Source organism: Acipenser ruthenus, unplaced genomic scaffold, assembly GCF_902713425.1.
Source record: "Acipenser ruthenus unplaced genomic scaffold, fAciRut3.2 maternal haplotype, whole genome shotgun sequence".
NCBI classification, from domain to species: Eukaryota; Metazoa; Chordata; class Actinopteri; order Acipenseriformes; family Acipenseridae; genus Acipenser; species Acipenser ruthenus.
Window position 1 is genome coordinate 73,728 of NW_026708221.1, and position 19,509 is coordinate 93,236.

Consider the following 19,509-nt stretch of genomic DNA (forward strand, 5'->3'; position numbering starts at 1 on the left):
TCTCCAGCACGACACCTGTCCAGTGTGTAGAAAGAGTCTCAGCGGCGAAGACTCCACAAGGCAGAGCCTAGACCCCCCCAGCCTGAACGGAGAGGCCAGACCCCAGGAGCGGTGGTCCTTCTAGAGGTGTCCCCACCCCACCCCTCCCTCCCCCTCCCCCTTCTTCCAGTAACAAATACACAATGTATTCTTTGGACCTTACTGGGGAAAAAACAAACAAACATTTAATTCATTGATTTTACAGACCTGTATATCTTGTAAGAACCGTGGACACAGCGCCAAAACAGAACCGGTCCAAACCATCTTAAAATCCACCTGGTTTTTGTCTCAGAACTACCATCTAACCCACGTTGACTAATAGAGTGCTAGCCATGGCAAGTTTATCTGAAGTAGTGCTAGCCATGGCTTGTATGCCTATTAAAGGATTGCTGGCCATGGCTTTTCAAGTTTTCTGTTCTCCTGTTAGCACAGTTTCGTCACAGGTTGCAAAGTTGATCTCTGCTTTTTATATAATATATATCTGGGTTTTTTTATACTTTACGATTTTGACCTGAAGGCGTTGCTACGTTTCCGATGAAAGCTTGCTGCTTGCTTGCTGGCCCCGCGCGTCCCGCGTTGGAATTCGCTCCAATGGGACGGCTGCAATCGCACCATGTGATCCGCGTGGGGGGGGTTTACCGGTAGCATCAGAAAATATTTGTGAAAAATATTCTCTCCACAGTAAAACAGGGCTGTCCAATCAATCCATTTGTTTTTCTCTATCAATGTAATTGTATCAGTTTTGTTGCCAATTTGCAATGCGCGTGTTCTCACTTCTCTTGTGGATTGTGAATCGTTTTTATTTCAATTCTTCCCTGGCTTGAGGAAGTGTGCAGCTGTGACGTTTGATTACACGAGATTAACAGCCTCCCTGTGCTCTGTAAAAGAGAAGGGGAGGCTCTTATAATCTCTGAACAGCCTCCCTCTGCTCTGCTGGTGGAACAGAGAAAGAGAAAGAGAGGCTCTTCTACTCTCTGTACAGCCTCCCTCTGCTCTGCTGGTGGAGCAGAGAAAGAGAAAGGGAGGCTCTTATACTCTCTGAACAGCCTCCCTCTGCTCTGTGCTGGCGGAGCAGAGAAAGAGAAAGGGAGGCTCTTTAAACTCTCTGAACAGCCTCCCTCTGCTCTGTGCTGGTGGAGCAGAGAAAGGGAGGCTCTTATACTCTGACCAATATACAAGATTTATTTTTATTTACCATGGAAGTTTTTGAAGTTACCATAAAGCATATTTTCATCATCCATATTTTTTTTTTTCCCCAAATGTGAGCTCCACCCTTAACCAACCTCAGCCTTCGGTATGCTGTCCAGCATTGAGATCCCGGGATGGGAATCAGACTCCTATTGCACAGCAGTGTCACCCATTCCAGGTTTTACTACCAGCTTGATCAGCCCCAGTGTGTCTAGCTAACAAGCTCAGGTGTGTCTTATTCTTAAACTCCTAGTGAAACCAGGAATCAAAACGCTGTGCAATGGGAGTCTTATTTCCAGTTGATGTATTTGACAGTTGGATGGTTTATATAAAAAAACGTGTCCAATTAATCAAATCATTAGACCAGTTAAGTAATTGAGAGCTCAGGGGGGGTGGGACGGGAGACACTGCGGTCCTCTCCAGGAGCTGAGTTTTACACCCCGGTGGTAGAGCTTGGAACTTCGAGATGCTTGTGTGGCGATCCCCTCTGTGCCCCCCAGGGGGCGCTGTTTCCCTGTTCTCTAGCAAAGCTGGGGGACAGACCACGGCTGAAAGTGTGACAGTGCGCTGGAGGGCTTGGTGTGTGTTTTTTTTTCAGTGGCTTAATCCACAAGCGACTTGAAACGGCTCTGTTGAGCATTCCTCTTATTAGAAGAAACTCTGTTTTAAATCTCATGATTGTGATCAGCTGTCGTTTTGGTCTGTGAATGCCTTTGTTTTAACTTTGTGGTTGTTTTTTTTTTCTCAATTGTAATAACCACCTTGAATCTCCAAACGGAAAATTATATCCTAGCACAGTTAACTACTAACTTCCCTTCTATTAGAAGAACTAGAAACAGGGATGGGAATCAGACTCCTATTGCACAGCAGTGTCACCCAGTCCAGGTTTTACTACCAGCTTGATCAGCCCCAGTGTGTCTTAATTTTAAACTCCTAACGAAATCAGGACTGGATCACACTGCTATGCAATGGAAGTCCTGTATCCGTCCCAGTAGAAGCCCATTCCTTATCTTTGTGTTGATTTTATCACAGCACCCCACACACTGAAATTATCACAATGGCAGACCGGTCTCCTTGCTCCCCAGACCAGTGCGTCATCTCTGCTGGTTCCTCGCAGTCTCCAGATGTTTCTTCTGTGAGTTTGGCACAGCGTTGCAGAGCAGGGGTGTCGCAAGCAAGGTCCTTCTGGTTATTCCAACTTGAGCTCTCGATGAACTTCATTGATCAAATTATTTGTTCAGTTGGACAGATTAAAGCAGGTGGCTTAGGGGTCCAGTGTTTAAAGAAAGGGGCTTGTTACCAGGAAATCCTATTGGAAGTGACTCTGCAGCAGCAGCAGCAGTTGATGAAGCCCAGTTCACTTTGGATAAAAGCGTCTGCTGAACGACTAATTCATAAAACAAGAATATTTTTATTTTCAATGTCTTTTTAAAGGATTTAAAAAAACGCACCTGATTCAGATGCATTACCTATTAAACATTTTGAGGCTTGGAGAGAGGTGTTTAATTAGACCAATGAAGTAATTGAGAGCTGACGTTGGAATGAAAGTTTGACCCCCCCCCCGTGCTCCTAAACTGAGTTTTGACCCCCCTCTGCTCTAAAGCTATTCTGATCTCGGTTGCAGAAATTTATTTTGTGGAACCCGCCTCCCCAAAACCTGGCCCAGCCCTTATATAATAAGCCACATAGCCATCCCTGTAAATTCAGAAGCTGTGAGAAGCATAGAGAGAGTAGACTGGAAAGCTGTTCAGCTGTGGCCACACGTTGCATCACCTAGAATTTTAGGAATGAGACATAATTAAAAAATAAATAAATAAATAAATGAACATAATTTTGATCTTTTTATTGAACATCATGCGAAAGAAACTACAAAATGATATCGAATAAAAAAAGAAAAAGTCTACCGCTAGGAAGCTATACTGGAGTAGTTCTATTATTTCATGTTAGATTTTGAAATGTCGCTTTTCAGTTTTGTACGTTTTTTGTGGGTGGAGAAACTACAGAGCCGTGTGTAATTCAATATGTTAACAAGCTGACATTTATTCAGCAGCTTTCATTTGACTTTAAGAAGCTAAATGAGTCTCTATAGAGGGTGATGCAAAACATCTGGCTACAGCTGTGCAGACACAGGGGTTCTCCCAGTATGATCCCCTCCACAACCCGGAACCTGTCAATTCCAGAACAATATCAAAGTCTTGCCTGCTTATAAAATCAATCTGGCTGTGCGGTCCGCCACAGAGTCCTGTGGCTTTTTTTTCTGTTGAAAATTATAATGAAGTATGAAATATGAGGTTGAAAAAGTTATACCATTTTTGAATTAGTGGGTGTGCCTGGAGCGTACGTCTACTGTGTGTAGTGGAATTGGAACGAGTGTTCAAATAGTTTTGTCCGCCTGTGTTGTTTTTGTTTGGGTGGGCTTGGGAACATCATGCGATTCTGCAGCACCTCCCTAATCCGGCACAATCGCCTGGTCCCAATCGATGCTGGATTAGACAGGTTTCACTGTATATAGAGAGAGATTTATAAATAAAGAAATGTACATTTTGATGTCTACCTTTGTTCATCTGTGAACGCTGTTCCCTATTCCGTTAGAGTGAATGTTTTCAGTGAATGCACGCTATGTTAATGCAACATAAATACTGAATTTTTTGTCTGGTTATTGCTGTATTGTTAATTGAACTAAATATTACACCAGTGTGCGCCTGTATTTGAACACCCCATTGCTTCTGGAGTTCTGATTTACTGTGTGTCTGAAATCAAACCACTGGGACTGAAAATCTGGAGGAATTGTCCAAATAGGCAAATTATCGACTGTCTAATTGAATTGATGCCTTTAATAGGCCACCCATGCAATTAATTTAAAACAGTAAAGAGAAAAGGAACACAGCCAAGCACGATAAAACGCAGGAGACTTTTTAGAAGTGGTTTAAGACTAATTAAAGCACAGAGCGGTCTGATATTTTCACACACGAGTGTGTTTCTATATCCCTGATTACTGAGCAGAGATTGAAATTCTCACCCCCAGAGGTGTTTTCATGCAGGCGGGTGTATAGAGGATATCAATGACACATCTGGAGCTGTTCAGATACAGTTGCACACTGCTGTAAGCAAACTGAGTTATAAGGGATCGCACATTCTCATATGACTTTTTTTGACTTAAATTAATCAGTGCTGTTTTAATTAGTGAAGTAAAAAGTCACAATGTGTTTTTTTTTTTTCCAGCAGGTTTACAATTACACTACAGTTTCCAAACGACTGCTCAGTAATTATGTCATTAGTACAGCCTGATTCACTGTGCTAACGCTCAGCTAAATGCTAAATCCTACGTGCTCCATCATGCATTGCGTTTTTTATTTGACTAATTCTGCTGTAGGCTGCCAATTCCAGCCAATGTACATATTATTATTATTATTATTATTATTATTAAAATTCTTTAGTTTGGATTTACATTTTTGTAAATAATTTTAGGTTTTCTGTTTAAAAAAAAAAGAAATAAATGTATCACTTTGCTCACCTTTAAAACAAATAAAATCACAACAACACAATCGCTCCAATTTTACTTGTGTAAAATAAGTGTTTTAAGAATGTGTTATTTTAACACAGGCTTCCTGAAACTCTGAATAAAGTGCATGTAAATATCAGCAGAGTTTGTGTGAAGTATCTTATTTTTTTTCTCTCCATATGAAGCAGACCCCGATCTGCGTTCCCTGAAGTAAAAGCTGTACTGATGTGCGGAGCCCTCTGTAAAACATTATGTACCAAATAGATTATTCTATCAAAGAATCTGAACACAAGCTGAGTCTGTCATTTGATACATTCTTAATATTTCTTCACTGAAAACAAAAATGATTAGTTTTGGCTACAAACTGCTCCGTCCTGTTTTGAGGGACAGTCGAGTTTGATTTGATCCTGTAATCAGAGCAGTGAAACTCAACGCATTGAAAACGAAGCCTCTTTTTCATCACGAAATGGATCATTTTGAGGCTTCGGTTTCTCAATTTATATTGAGGCGTTAAAATCTGAAGGGATGTGTTTGCAGTTACATTTAGACTAGAAAACAAAATCAGTCAGTTATAACAATATAAAGAGAAACTAAAACGAACAGATACAGTTAGAAATGCTTCAAAAAAATTGCATGAGGACAACGGCACTTCCAGAGTTAAGAAGTATTTCTCGGTGGGCATTTAGAAGTGGAAAAACACGGGGGGGAGAATACTGTGGGAGGCTTTTCTTAAGGTTTGACTGGGTACAGAGAGACTCCAGGTACTTTCAATATTTAGTTAAATGGATATTAATAATTAAAAGAGAATGAAAATTTGTGTTTTTATATTTTATTAACGCAGATTGCAAATCCAAAATAATGTGTTTTAAAAACACACACAATTGACAATAACCAAGTTGGAGATCCTAGAACATCTTCATCGCTGTATCACTGTGCTCCCAGAAATGGAGGATCAGTTAAAAAGTCTTGCCCTGACCTCCAGTTCTTAAAGGGGAGGGGTACCCTGTACGCTTTCTTTACAAATGTTTTTGAATCTTTTCATTGATTTATTTGGAATTGTCCGCAAGGGACACGTGCAAAACCGATCCGAAAGGTCATGTCAAGCGCACAGACAGTTTAATAAGTTTTGATTGAGTGACTGGAGCTTGGTTGAGTTCTACAGTTCAGCACCCCCCTCTCTCTCTCTCTCTCTCTCTCTCTCGTCTGCCCTCTCGACTCTCCTCTCTTACTCCTCCTTATCCCTCTCCTCCTTCTCCTCCTCCTCTCTCGATTTCCTGGCGAAGAAGCCCAGCTAGACAGACAGACAGACAGACAGACAGAGATCACGTTCAGTTTCTTTGTGTCACAGCAGTAGTTCCTTCCTTCTTATACTGCTATGCAGGCAGCGTGCTGTGGCTCGTCATCTTGGGTGCTCACAGCCAGCCGTTTCAAACCTGGCGAGACGGTATAACCAGACACGCTCTGTCAATTGGGGCAGCAGTGTGGAGTAGTGGTTAGGGCTCTGGACTCTTGACCGGAGGGTCGTGGGTTCAATCCCAGGTGGGGGACACTGCTGCTGTACCCTTGAACAAGGTACTTTACCTAGATTGCTCCAGTAAAAACCCAACTGTATAAATGGGGAATTGTATGTAAAAATAATGTGATATCTTGTAACAATTGTAAGTCGCCCTGGATAAGGGCGTCTGCTAAGAAATAAATAATAATAATAATAATTGACAGGCCACAAACTGGGAGACCAAGAGTCACAACACGACAAATCATTTTGCAGCACCTTCGGGATGTCAATTGTTAACCAGCACAATAAAAAGTAACTGCACCTGCTCGAAAACAGTTTGTCATTTTTCAATCACAGCTCGTGAATTTTATCCAAATATAAGTGATAAGTGTCTTTTGATGCTCAAATATAAGTGATAAGTTTCTTTTGTTGCTCAGTATATTATCTTTAAGAAGGCTGAATAATGCTGACGAAGACGACAGCAACCAGTGGATACAAAACGTGTAGCCGTAGAGCCGGTACTCTGAGCTCGCTAGCAATGCTGCAGAAAGCCGGAGCGGGACGGGGCGCTCCACACTCACCTTCCACAGGATGAAGATGATGAGGGCGAGGAGCAACAGGCCTCCGATGATGCTGCCAATGAGAATCCAGAGAGAGACGGGGATGCGCCGGCCCTTCATCACCTCCAGGGGGCTCTGGGGAGAGAGGAGAGGAGAGGGTTAAGGATCACAGCCCTTAAACCTGAGGGAGTACATTTGATTTTTAAAAAGGAGAAGAAATATGAAACATGTTGCAGTGCTACAGAACTGGAGCTGAACACAGAAGCAGACGGGTTGATGAAAGACAGCATGAGTGTTTTTATTGGAGAGTGAGCCCTGCTTTATCGAAAGGAGTGTATTATTATTATTATTAATTCATTAATATTATTAATTATTATAAATTATTAGCAGACTATGTTATCCAAAGCGATTTACAGAGACTAGGGGGGTGAACTATGCATCATCAACAACTGCTGCTGCTGCTGCTGCTGCAGAGTCACTTCCAATAGGACCTTGTTTGTTTTACGTCTCATCCGAAGGACGGAGCACAAGGAGGTTCAGTGACTTGCTCAGGGTCACACACACACACACACACACACACACACACACACAGGGAGTCAGTGGCTGAGCCGGGATTTGAACCTCCTGGTATCGAGCCCCTTTCTTTAAACACCAGACCCCCCCCCTCTCTCACACCTCTCTCCAGTGCCCGCTCTGTCCCAGGACAATCACGCTGGAGTCGTTCGCTCGGAGAACGTGCGCGCTCACGATCCTCACCGACCGGAACTGGGCCTGAAACACAAACCGCCAGACAAGCTGCGTGACCTACAGCTCACAGGAAGGGTTTGCATTGACGAGAATTTTAGGATTGAGACATTCATTAAAAAAAAAAAAAAAAAAACCTATAGGAACATAATTTATATCTTGTATTTAACAGGATGCAAACTTTGCGGAAGAAGTCATGTTGAAGGGGAGGGGAGTGGGAGGGAGGAGAGGAGAGGAGGGGAGTGGGAGGGAGGAGAGGAGAGGAGAGGAGGGGAGTGGGAGGGAGGAGAAGAGAGGAGAGGAGAGGAGAGGAGGGGAGTGGGAGGGAGGAGAGGAGAGGAGGGGAGTGGGAGGGAGGAGAGGAGAGGAGAGGAGGGGAGTGGGAGGGAGGAGAGGAGAGGAGAGGAGGGGAGTGGGAGGGAGGAGAGGAGGGGAGTGGGAGGGAGGAGAGGAGAGGAGAGGAGAGGAGGGGAGTGGGAGGGAGGAGAGGAGAGGAGAGGAGGGGAGTGGGAGGGAGGAGAGGAGGGGAGTGGGAGGGGGGGGTGTTACCTCGCGGTAGGAGTCATGTTGAAGGGGAGGGGAGGGGAGTGGGAGGGAGGGGGTGTTACCTCGCGGTAGAAGTCATCGTGGACTCTCCTGCCGACCCGGATCTGCACTGCCTGGTTCCGCTGCAGCTGCTCCAGCCGACACAGAACCACAGCGCACCACGAGTTACTGCAGTTCTGAAACGCAGAATCAACACATTATCAATACACGAGTTACTGCAGTTCAAATAACACAGAATCAACACATTATCAATACACGAGTTACTGCAGTTCAAATAACACAGAATCAACACATTATCAATACACGAGTTACTGCAGTTCAAATAACACAGAATCAATACATTATCAATACACGAGTTACTGCAGTTCAAATAACACAGAATCAACACATTATCAATACACGAGTTACTGCAGTTCAAATAACACAGAATCAACACATTATCAATACACGAGTTACTGCAGTTCTGAAACACAGAATCAATACATTATCAATACACGAGTTACTGCAGTTCTGAAACACAGAATCAATACATAATCAATACATGACTTACCGAAGTTTGGAAAGAAATAATCAATAAGGCCACACGCACACACGCGCACACACACAGACACACATACACGCACACACACACGCACACACACGCTCCCCCACTCTCTCTCACCAGGGTCTGAGTGAACAGCATGTCTTCTGGACGAACCGGCCGCACAGCGTCTCCCTGCCTCTGTTTCATGAGCTCCAGATCGCTCTCCAGACTGCAGTTCACACCCGTCGCCTGCAGGGGGGGACAAAAACGACAAATCACCACCTTCACACACGCCACCCTAATATTACACCTTGTTACATAGTTTCACAAAGCAACATCGCTAAAATGAACCAATTATTATTAACAATAGTGTGCTATTTTGCTATCTTACCAGTGCATCAAACAATTTACTGGAAGCAGTGAAGCAGGGAAAGGCACTTGCACAGTGAAGTATGGTCCGTGTGGATACTCACATTTTGCGTGGATACGTCCGTCACACTTATAAAATGGCTGTCTCCAAAAGCCACGGACGGCAGGTGGATTTGAAACTCCAGGTTACTGACGGTGTAGCAGCCCAGATTGTGAATCTGTGAGATTGAAAAACGGGGGTCAGGTGTGTGTGGAAGGGGGGGGGGGGGCTTCTTAAAGGCAGTTCCGAGTAGCAGTAGGAGTTTGTGCCCCCCCAGAGTTTTCACCTCACCTTGTAAGAGGTGTGGAATTCTGGTCCGATCCCTTCGGATGGGGTCCTGCTGGGATGAACCTCGTAGCGATTGAGGCTGGCTTCACTGCGACCGGAAACAAACAGGATTCAGCGGGTTATAGGATCCAGAACAGGGAGAAGCAGAACGACGACACCAAAGGCTGAACCACAAGACTTTTCTAGCTTGCTGTTACAGTCTAGAACCGACTGAGCAATATCAAGCTTCATTAAAGTAGTCCAGAACAGCCTTATCAATATTCGACTTTATTTAATGAGTCTAGAACCGCTTGATCAGCATCACTTTTAATTGAGGCTTTTGCGGCCCTTCAGCAAGCAGGAGTCGCGCGGGGACAAACAGCTCAGCTCGGCTCAGCTCGGCCCGGCTCGGCCCGGCCCGGCCCAGCCCCCTTCCCTCCGGCTCTCACCTGGTAATGAAGAGGTCTGGCTCGTATCTCACGATCGCCAGCAGCTCAGCCGAGTTGTCCTGCAGAGTGTCTTCCTGCTCCACGCTGTCGCTGCAACCGAGGGGGGGAGAGGAAACACGGAAACAACCTTAACATGACACGCTAAAAACACTGCTAAATACACTGTAAATACACTGCCAAATACACTGCTAAAAACACTGCTAAAAACACTGCTAAAAATACTGCTAAAACACTGCTAAAACACTGCTAAATACACTGCTAAAACACTGCTAAATACACTGCTAAAACACTGCTAAAAATACTGCTAAAACACTGCTAAATACACTGCTAAAACACTGCTAAATATACTGCTAAAAACACTGCTACATACACTGCTAAATACACTGCTAAATACACTGCTAAAACACTGCTAAATATACTGCTAAAACACTGCTAAAAACACTGCTAAAACACCGCTAAATACACTGCTAAAACACTGCTAAATACACTGCTAAATACACTGCTAAAAACACTGCTAAATACACTGCTAAATACACTGCTAAAACACTGCTAAATACACTGCTAAAACACTGCTAAAACACTGCTAAAACACTGCTAAAACACTGCTAAAAACACTGCTAAAAACACTGCTAAATACACTGCTAAAACACTGCTAAATACGAAGTGAGAGACTGGCTGCCTTACCTTCCGGCGGACAGCTTCACCTGCACGAGGTTCAGCAGAGACGAGCAGCTGAAGTCAAACTCCAGGCTGAACTTCACCTGTGCAAACAGAGGTCAGAGGTTAAAGGAGGACAGGTCGTTAGGTCAGCACCACCCCCTCATACCCTGAGAGGTATGAAGCTTAACCATTTCTTGCACTGCGATCTCATATAGGAAAGGATAAATAAAAAAAAACTCTCCTCTAGTCTTTATATATATATATATAATTTGTATCCCGGTTCACCGCTGCACCCCCTGGCTTATCTGATGGCTCCACTGCAGACCCGCAGGCACCCTATTGGCCACAGTGAACCGCAGCTTCCCCTGCCAACCTTATCCCTCCCTACCCGGGCGGCGCTCGGCCAATTGTGTGCCACCCCCCTAGGAACCCACAGTCATGGTCGGCAGTGACATAGCCTGGATTCGAACCTGCGATCTCCAGGCTCTAGGGAGCATCCTGCACTCCACACAGAGCGCCTTTACTCAGGAGCTCCTACAGCTATCTTAAAACTGCACCATTGTGACCTATGCAGCTAATTGGAAGTGGAACACGGCTGAATTATTTTTAAGCCCTAATTTCTTGAAGTGGATTCTCACCTTGGCTTTTGCTCTGAAGACAGGATAGCTGACATTGCAGGACCTGCTGCTGGGCGCCAGAGCCGTGCATTCGATTTTAAACAGGGGCTCGTCCTGCGAGAAGCACAGGGGGCGAGGAGGTTAGAAATCAAACTGCGCTTTACCTCCGTGACTTCAAAAAAACCTCATCCGAATTTAGCACCGGACGGTTCACCGGTGCTAAACTTTCAACACGGTTTAGCAGCAGTTTGTAAAGTGCTTTGCACCCCTGGTTCACAGCGCGGTGGAGCGCCGCGCCGGCAGTACCTTCACAGACAGGCTGGAGAAATGCAGGTTTCTGGAGAACAGGATGTCGAGGCTGGTGTTGTAGGAGTTCTCCCTGCAATTCTCCAGCACCAGCTCCACAGACAGTCTCCTATTGGGGCTCCTGATGATAAAGGGATCCTGCCTGCAAATCAGGAGAGAGACACTTACAAATCTGAACAGCATCCCAGCAGTAATATTATTATTTATTTCTTAGCAGACGCCCTTATCCAGGGCGACTTATAATTGTTACAAGATATCACATTATTTTTACATACAATTACCCATTTATACAGTTGGGTTTTTACTGGAGCAATCTAGGTAAAGTACCTTGCTCAAGGGTACAGCAGCAGTGTCCCCCACCTGGGATTGAACCCACGACCCTCCAGTCAAGAGTCCAGAGCCCCTAACCACTACTCCACACTGCTGCCCTATTATTATTATTATTATTATTATTATTATTATTATTATTATTATTATTATTATTATTATTATTATTAATTTAGCAGACACTTTTATCCAAAGCAACTTACAAAGACTAGGGGGTGAACTCTGCATCATCAACAGTCACTTCCAATAGGACCTCGTTTGTTTTACGTCTCATCCGAAGGACGGAGCACAAGGAGGTTCAGTGACTTGCTCAGGGTCTCACACAGACCCTGAGCTGGGATTTGAATCTCCTGGTATCAAGACCCCTTTTATTTAACCACTGGACCCCCGAGCCTCCAGTAAACGCTACCTTGTTCCTGAGATGCCCATGTGGGCGTGCAGAACCAGATCAGTCACGCACACATCATCCTCGCCGCAGTCTTTGAAGAACGGGATCTGTGGGGTTAAAAAAAACAAAAACTCTTCAGGAGGGTTGCAACGGGAGAAATTCCCCTCCTCTCTCCTGTGCAGCGGGTGTTAGGTCCCCCTCGTAAAAGCAAAGTGTAATAAAGCACAGTGAAATCCACAGACTTACAAACTTCTTGATGAAGGTGAGGCTGCCCTCGTCCAGCACAGGCCCCGCCTCCGTGCTGTTCATCTTGAAGCGCAGAGCAAATCCAATCGGGCGAATGTAATCCAGCGTGTCCTGAAAACACACACACACACTGTGACAGAGCAGGGGAGGAGACAGGACTACATTCCCCAGAATGCATCGGGGCTGACAGGCTGCTACACCAGTAATGAGACACACACTCACACTGTGACAGAGCAGGGGAGGACTACATTCCCCAGAATGCATCGGGGCTGACGGGCTGCTACACCAGTAATGAGACACACACACACACTGTGACAGAGCAGGGGAGGAGACAGGACTACATTCCCCAGAATGCATCGGGGCTGACGGGCTACTACACCAGTAATGAGACACACACACACACTGTGACAGAGCAGGGGAGGAGACAGGACTACATTCCCCAGAATGCATCGGGGCTGACGGGCTACTACACCAGTAATGAGACACACACTCACACTGTGACAGAGCAGGGGAGGAGACAGGACTACATTCCCCAGAATGCATCGGGGCTGACGGGCTACTACACCAGTAATGAGACACACACACTCACACTGTGACAGAGCAGGGGAGGATACAGGACTACATTCCCCAGAATGCATCGGAGCTGACGGGCTACTACACCAGTAATGAGACACACACACACTGTGACAGAGCAGGGGAGGATACAGGACTACATTCCCCAGAATGCATCGGGGCTGACGGGCTACTACACCAGTAATGAGACACACACACACACACTGTGACAGAGCAGGGGAGGATACAGGACTACATTCCCCAGAATGCATCGGGGCGGACGGGCTACTACACCAGTAATGAGACACACACTCACACTGTGACAGAGCAGGGGAGGATACAGGACTACATTCCCCAGAATGCATCGGGGCTGACGGGCTACTACACCAGTAATGAGACACACACACACACTGTGACAGAGCAGGGGAGGATACAGGACTACATTCCCCAGAATGCATCGGGGCTGACGGGCTACTACACCAGTAATGAGACACACACACACTGTGACAGAGCAGGGGAGGATACAGGACTACATTCCCCAGAATGCATCGGGGCTGACGGGCTACTACACCAGTAATGAGACACACACACACTGTGACAGAGCAGGGGAGGATACAGGACTACATTCCCCAGAATGCATCGGGGCTGACGGGCTACTACACCAGTAATGAGACACACACACACTGTGACAGAGCAGGGGAGGATACAGGACTACATTCCCCAGAATGCATCGGGGCTGACGGGCTACTACACCAGTAATGAGACACACACTCACACTGTGACAGAGCAGGGGAGGATACAGGACTACATTCCCCAGAATGCATCGGGGCTGACGGGCTACTACACCAGTAATGAGACACACACTCACACTGTGACAGAGCAGGGGAGGATACAGGACTACATTCCCCAGAATGCATCGGGGCTGACGGGCTACTACACCAGTAATGAGACACACACTCACACTGTGACAGAGCAGGGGAGGAGACAGGACTACATTCCCCAGAATGCATCGGGGCTGACGGGCTACTACACCAGTAATGAGACACACACACTCACACTGTGACAGAGCAGGGGAGGATACAGGACTACATTCCCCAGAATGCATCGGGGCTGACGGGCTACTACACCAGTAATGAGACACACACTCACACTGTGACAGAGCAGGGGAGGATACAGGACTACATTCCCCAGAATGCATCGGGGCTGACGGGCTACTACACCAGTAATGAGACACACACACTCACACTGTGACAGAGCAGGGGAGGATACAGGACTACATTCCCCAGAATGCATCGGGGCTGACGGGCTACTACACCAGTAATGAGACACACACTCACACTGTGACAGAGCAGGGGAGGATACAGGACTACATTCCCCAGAATGCATCGGGGCTGACGGGCTGCTACACCAGTAATGAGACACACACACACTGTGACAGAGCAGGGGAGGATACAGGACTACATTCCCCAGAATGCATCGGGGCTGACGGGCTACTACACCAGTAATGAGACACACACTCACACTGTGACAGAGCAGGGGAGGATACAGGACTACATTCCCCAGAATGCATCGGGGCTGACGGGCTACTACACCAGTAATGAGACACACACACACTGTGACAGAGCAGGGGAGGATACAGGACTACATTCCCCAGAATGCATCGGGGCGGACGGGCTACTACACCAGTAATGAGACACACACTCACACTGTGACAGAGCAGGGGAGGAGACAGGACTACATTCCCCAGAATGCATCGGGGCTGACGGGCTGCTACACCAGTAATGAGACACACACACACTGTGACAGAGCAGGGGAGGATACAGGACTACATTCCCCAGAATGCATCGGGGCTGACGGGCTACTACACCAGTAATGAGACACACACTCACACTGTGACAGAGCAGGGGAGGATACAGGACTACATTCCCCAGAATGCATCGGGGCTGACGGGCTACTACACCAGTAATGAGACACACACACACTGTGACAGAGCAGGGGAGGATACAGGACTACATTCCCCAGAATGCATCGGGGCTGACGGGCTACTACACCAGTAATGAGACACACACACTCACACTGTGACAGAGCAGGGGAGGATACAGGACTACATTCCCCAGAATGCATCGGGGCTGACGGGCTACTACACCAGTAATGAGACACACACACACTGTGACAGAGCAGGGGAGGATACAGGACTACATTCCCCAGAATGCATCGGGGCTGACGGGCTACTACACCAGTAATGAGACACACACTCACACTGTGACAGAGCAGGGGAGGATACAGGACTACATTCCCCAGAATGCATCGGGGCTGACGGGCTACTACACCAGTAATGAGACACACACACTCACACTGTGACAGAGCAGGGGAGGATACAGGACTACATTCCCCAGAATGCATCGGGGCTGACGGGCTACTACACCAGTAATGAGACACACACACACTGTGACAGAGCAGGGGAGGAGACAGGACTACATTCCCCAGAATGCATCGGGGCTGACGGGCTACTACACCAGTAATGAGACACACACACTCACACTGTGACAGAGCAGGGGAGGATACAGGACTACATTCCCCAGAATGCATCGGGGCTGACGGGCTACTACACCAGTAATGAGACACACTCACACTGTGACAGAGCAGGGGAGGATACAGGACTACATTCCCCAGAATGCATCGGGGCTGACGGGCTACTACACCAGTAATGAGACACACACACACTGTGACAGAGCAGGGGAGGAGACAGGACTACATTCCCCAGAATGCATCGGGGCTGACGGGCTACTACACCAGTAATGAGACACACACACACACTGTGACAGAGCAGGGGAGGATACAGGACTACATTCCCCAGAATGCATCGGGGCTGACGGGCTACTACACCAGTAATGAGACACACACACTCACACTGTGACAGAGCAGGGGAGGATACAGGACTACATTCCCCAGAATGCATCGGGGCTGACGGGCTACTACACCAGTAATGAGACACACACTCACACTGTGACAGAGCAGGGGAGGATACAAGACTACATTCCCCAGAATGCATCGGGGCTGACGGGCTACTACACCAGTAATGAGACACACACTCACACTGTGACAGAGCAGGGGAGGATACAGGACTACATTCCCCAGAATGCATCGGGGCTGACGGGCTACTACACCAGTAATGAGACACACACTCACACTGTGACAGAGCAGGGGAGGATACAGGACTACATTCCCCAGAATGCATCGGGGCTGACGGGCTACTACACCAGTAATGAGACACACACACACTGTGACAGAGCAGGGGAGGATACAGGACTACATTCCCCAGAATGCATCGGGGCTGATGGGCTACTACACCAGTAATGAGACACACACTCACACTGTGACAGAGCAGGGGAGGATACAGGACTACATTCCCCAGAATGCATCGGGGCTGACGGGCTGCTACACCAGTAGTGAGACACACACACACTGTGACAGAGCAGGGGAGGATACAGGACTACATTCCCCAGAATGCATCGGGGCTGACGGGCTACTACACCAGTAATGAGACACACACTCACACTGTGACAGAGCAGGGGAGGATACAGGACTACATTCCCCAGAATGCATCGGGGCTGACGGGCTACTACACCAGTAATGAGACACACACTCACACTGTGACAGAGCAGGGGAGGATACAGGACTACATTCCCCAGAATGCATCGGGGCTGACGGGCTACTACACCAGTAATGAGACACACACTCACACTGTGACAGAGCAGGGGAGGAGACAGGACTACATTCCCCAGAATGCATCGGGGCTGACGGGCTACTACACCAGTAATGAGACACACACTCACACTGTGACAGAGCAGGGGAGGATACAGGACTACATTCCCCAGAATGCCTCGGGGCTGACGGGCTACTACACCAGTAATGAGACACACACACTCACACTGTGACAGAGCAGGGGAGGATACAGGACTACATTCCCCAGAATGCATCGGGGCTGACGGGCTACTACACCAGTAATGAGACACACACTCACACTGTGACAGAGCAGGGGAGGATACAGGACTACATTCCCCAGAATGCATCGGGGCTGATGGGCTACTACACCAGTAATGAGACACACACTCACACTGTGACAGAGCAGGGGAGGATACAGGACTACATTCCCCAGAATGCATCGGGGCTGATGGGCTACTACACCAGTAATGAGACACACACTCACACTGTGACAGAGCAGGGGAGGATACAGGACTACATTCCCCAGAATGCATCGGGGCTGACGGGCTACTACACCAGTAATGAGACACACACACGCACACTGTGACAGAGCAGGGGAGGATACAGGACTACATTCCCCAGAATGCATCGGGGCTGACGGGCTACTACACCAGTAATGAGGCACACACACACACACACACACACACACACACACACACACACACACACACACTTGTTTGGTTACAGTGTTTATGAGAACTTTGCATGGCCTCTCATACACTGCAGATCTCTTATCTGCTGCATTTGCATGGTTGAAGGATCTGTTTAAACTTGGCCCGTGTCCTCATAAGGTAGGTTTTGTCAGTTTCCTTTCTTGTGGGGCCTTTTTTCGACCCAGCAAGCACTAGAAACGAACACACACACACACACACACGCATGCACGCACACACACACACACACCTGCTGTGACTCACACAGTGACACACACACACATGCACACACACTCTCACACACACGCACGTCTACATTTGGAAATACCAAAGGAAACTCGGCTAATTCAATGATAAAATTTGGATCGAAAGTCGAACAGCGGTCGAAGGAAGGGTTAAATGCGGTAACTCACGATGACGTGGAAGGGCAGCGTGCGGCAAGCGACCTCGTCCACTCGAACCCGGAGCACTCTCTGGATCTGCTTGTGAGACGTCTCGTCAAAGAGAGCCCGGGACACAAACTTCCGATCATCCAGAGAGGAGGAGACCTGAAGATCTGAGACACAATCAGAACACAATCAGGGGGAGGGAGAGGGAGAGAGGGGGAGAGGGGGAGAGAGGGGAGAGAGGGAGAGAGAGGGAGAGAGGAGGGGGAGAGGGAGAGAGAGAGAGGGGAGAGAGGAGGGGGAGAGGGAGAGGGGGAGAGGGAGAGAGAGGGAGAGAGGAGGGGAGAGAGGAGGAGACCTGAAGATCTGAGACACAATCAGAACACAATCAGGGGGAGGGAGAGGGGGAGAGGGGGAGAGAGGGAGAGAGAGAGAGAGGAGGGGGAGAGAGAGGGAGAAGGAGAGGGAGAGGGGGAGAGGGAGAGAGAGGGAGAGAGGAGGGGAAAGAGAGGGAGAGGGGGAGAGGGGGAGAGGGGGAGAGGGAGAGAGGGAGAGAGAGGGAGAGAGAGGGAGAGAGGAGGGGGAGGGAAGGGGAAAGAGAGGGAGAGGGGAGAGAGGGAGAGAGAGAGAGAGGAGGGGGAGAGGGAGAGAGAGGGAGAGAGGAGGGGGAGAGAGGAGGAGACCTGAAGATCTGAGACACAATCAGAACACAATCAGGGGGAGGGAGAGGGGGAGAGGGGGAGAGGGGGAGAGAGAGGGAGAGAGGAGGGGGAGGGAGAGAGGGAGAGAGAGGGAGAGATGAGGGGGAGAGGGAGAGGGAGAGGGGGAGAGGGGGAGAGGGGGAGAGAGAGGGAGAGGGAGAGAGGGAGAGAGAGGGAGAGAGGAGGGGGAGAGGGAGAGGGAGAGAGGGAGAGAGGAGGGAGAGAGGGAGAGAGGAGGGGGAGAGGGAGAGGGAGAAGGAGAGGGAGAGGGAGAGGGGGAGAGGAGAGGGGAGAGGGGGAGAGAGGAGGGGAAAGAGAGGGAGAGAGGAGGGGGAGAGGGAGAGGGAGAGGGAGAAGGAGAGGGAGAGGGGGAGAGGAGGGGGAGAGGGAGAGGGAGAGGGGGAGAGAGGAGGGGAAAGAGAGGGAGAGGGGAGAGGGGAAAGAGAGGGAGAGAGGGAGAGGGACAGAAGAGGGGGAGAGGAAGAGAGAGAGAGGGAGAGTTTGTAGCAACACTAAAAGAAACTTAATAATAAATTAAAAAAAAAACATTTATATCTCAGGTTAGTTTCCAAAGTGGTTCTGGATGCAGCAGCCGCAGGGCTGTGTCCATGCCTTTCCGCTGTGCCGGCCCGTTTCTCTGTGGCTGACCGCGCACTCACCGAACGGGACTCTCTGATTGGACGGCGAGCGCGAGGCCACGCTGAAGCAGACCGTGGCGGTGATGCAGGCGGAGTCACGGCCGTTGCGCTGGCAGTTCCTCTGGATCACGTTGATGGAGCGCGGCTCAAAGACCACGGTCACGGAAATGCGCACGATGCTGCGGGAGCTGCAACGAGAACGGAAAACCACGAGCCGTCGCGATTCAACGCGGTGCCGAGAGGGATTCGGGATCAGCCCTAGACTTATACAAGTATATACAAGCACAGTGAAAGCATAGGGAAGCATTGTAAAGCACAGAGAGGTATGGTAAAGCATAGGGAAGCATTGTAAAGCACAGAGAGGTATGGTAAGCATAGGGAAGCATTGTAAAGCACAGAGAGGTCTGGTAAAGCATAGGGAAGCATTGTAAAGCACAGAGAGGTCTGGTAAAGCATAGGGAAGCATTGTAAAGCACAGAGAGGTCTGGTAAAGCATAGGGAAGCATTGTAAAGCACAGAGAGGTCTGGTAAAGCATAGGGAAGCATTGTAA

General features: G+C 48.3%; 2 protein-coding genes across 3 annotated transcripts in view; one reads left to right on the top strand and one right to left on the bottom strand.

Annotated features, from left to right (window-relative positions):
* Positions 1-4,868, top strand: part of LOC117395626 (E3 ubiquitin-protein ligase RNF115) — a 17,344-nt gene extending 12,476 nt beyond the window's left edge. For both annotated transcript variants that reach the window (XM_059020357.1, XM_059020358.1), the window contains one exon: positions 8-4,868. In XM_059020357.1, coding sequence (XP_058876340.1) covers positions 8-124 — 117 coding nt within the window. In that variant the 3' untranslated portion in view covers positions 125-4,868. The remainder of the gene's footprint in view (positions 1-7) is intronic.
* Positions 4,869-5,574: 706 nt separating this feature from the next.
* LOC117395216 (integrin alpha-10) lies at positions 5,575-19,146 on the bottom strand (the record flags this gene model as incomplete). Its single annotated transcript, XM_059020354.1, is given in 15 exon segments — positions 5,575-6,020; positions 6,806-6,919; positions 7,460-7,555; positions 8,137-8,250; positions 8,736-8,846; positions 9,071-9,184; positions 9,298-9,382; positions 9,723-9,812; positions 10,407-10,483; positions 11,021-11,113; positions 11,306-11,447; positions 12,042-12,127; positions 12,267-12,377; positions 17,647-17,789; positions 18,980-19,146. Coding segments are annotated over 15 exon segments (1,609 nt in total), but the record flags the coding sequence as incomplete, so codon positions are not given.
* Positions 19,147-19,509: the final 363 nt, after the last annotated feature.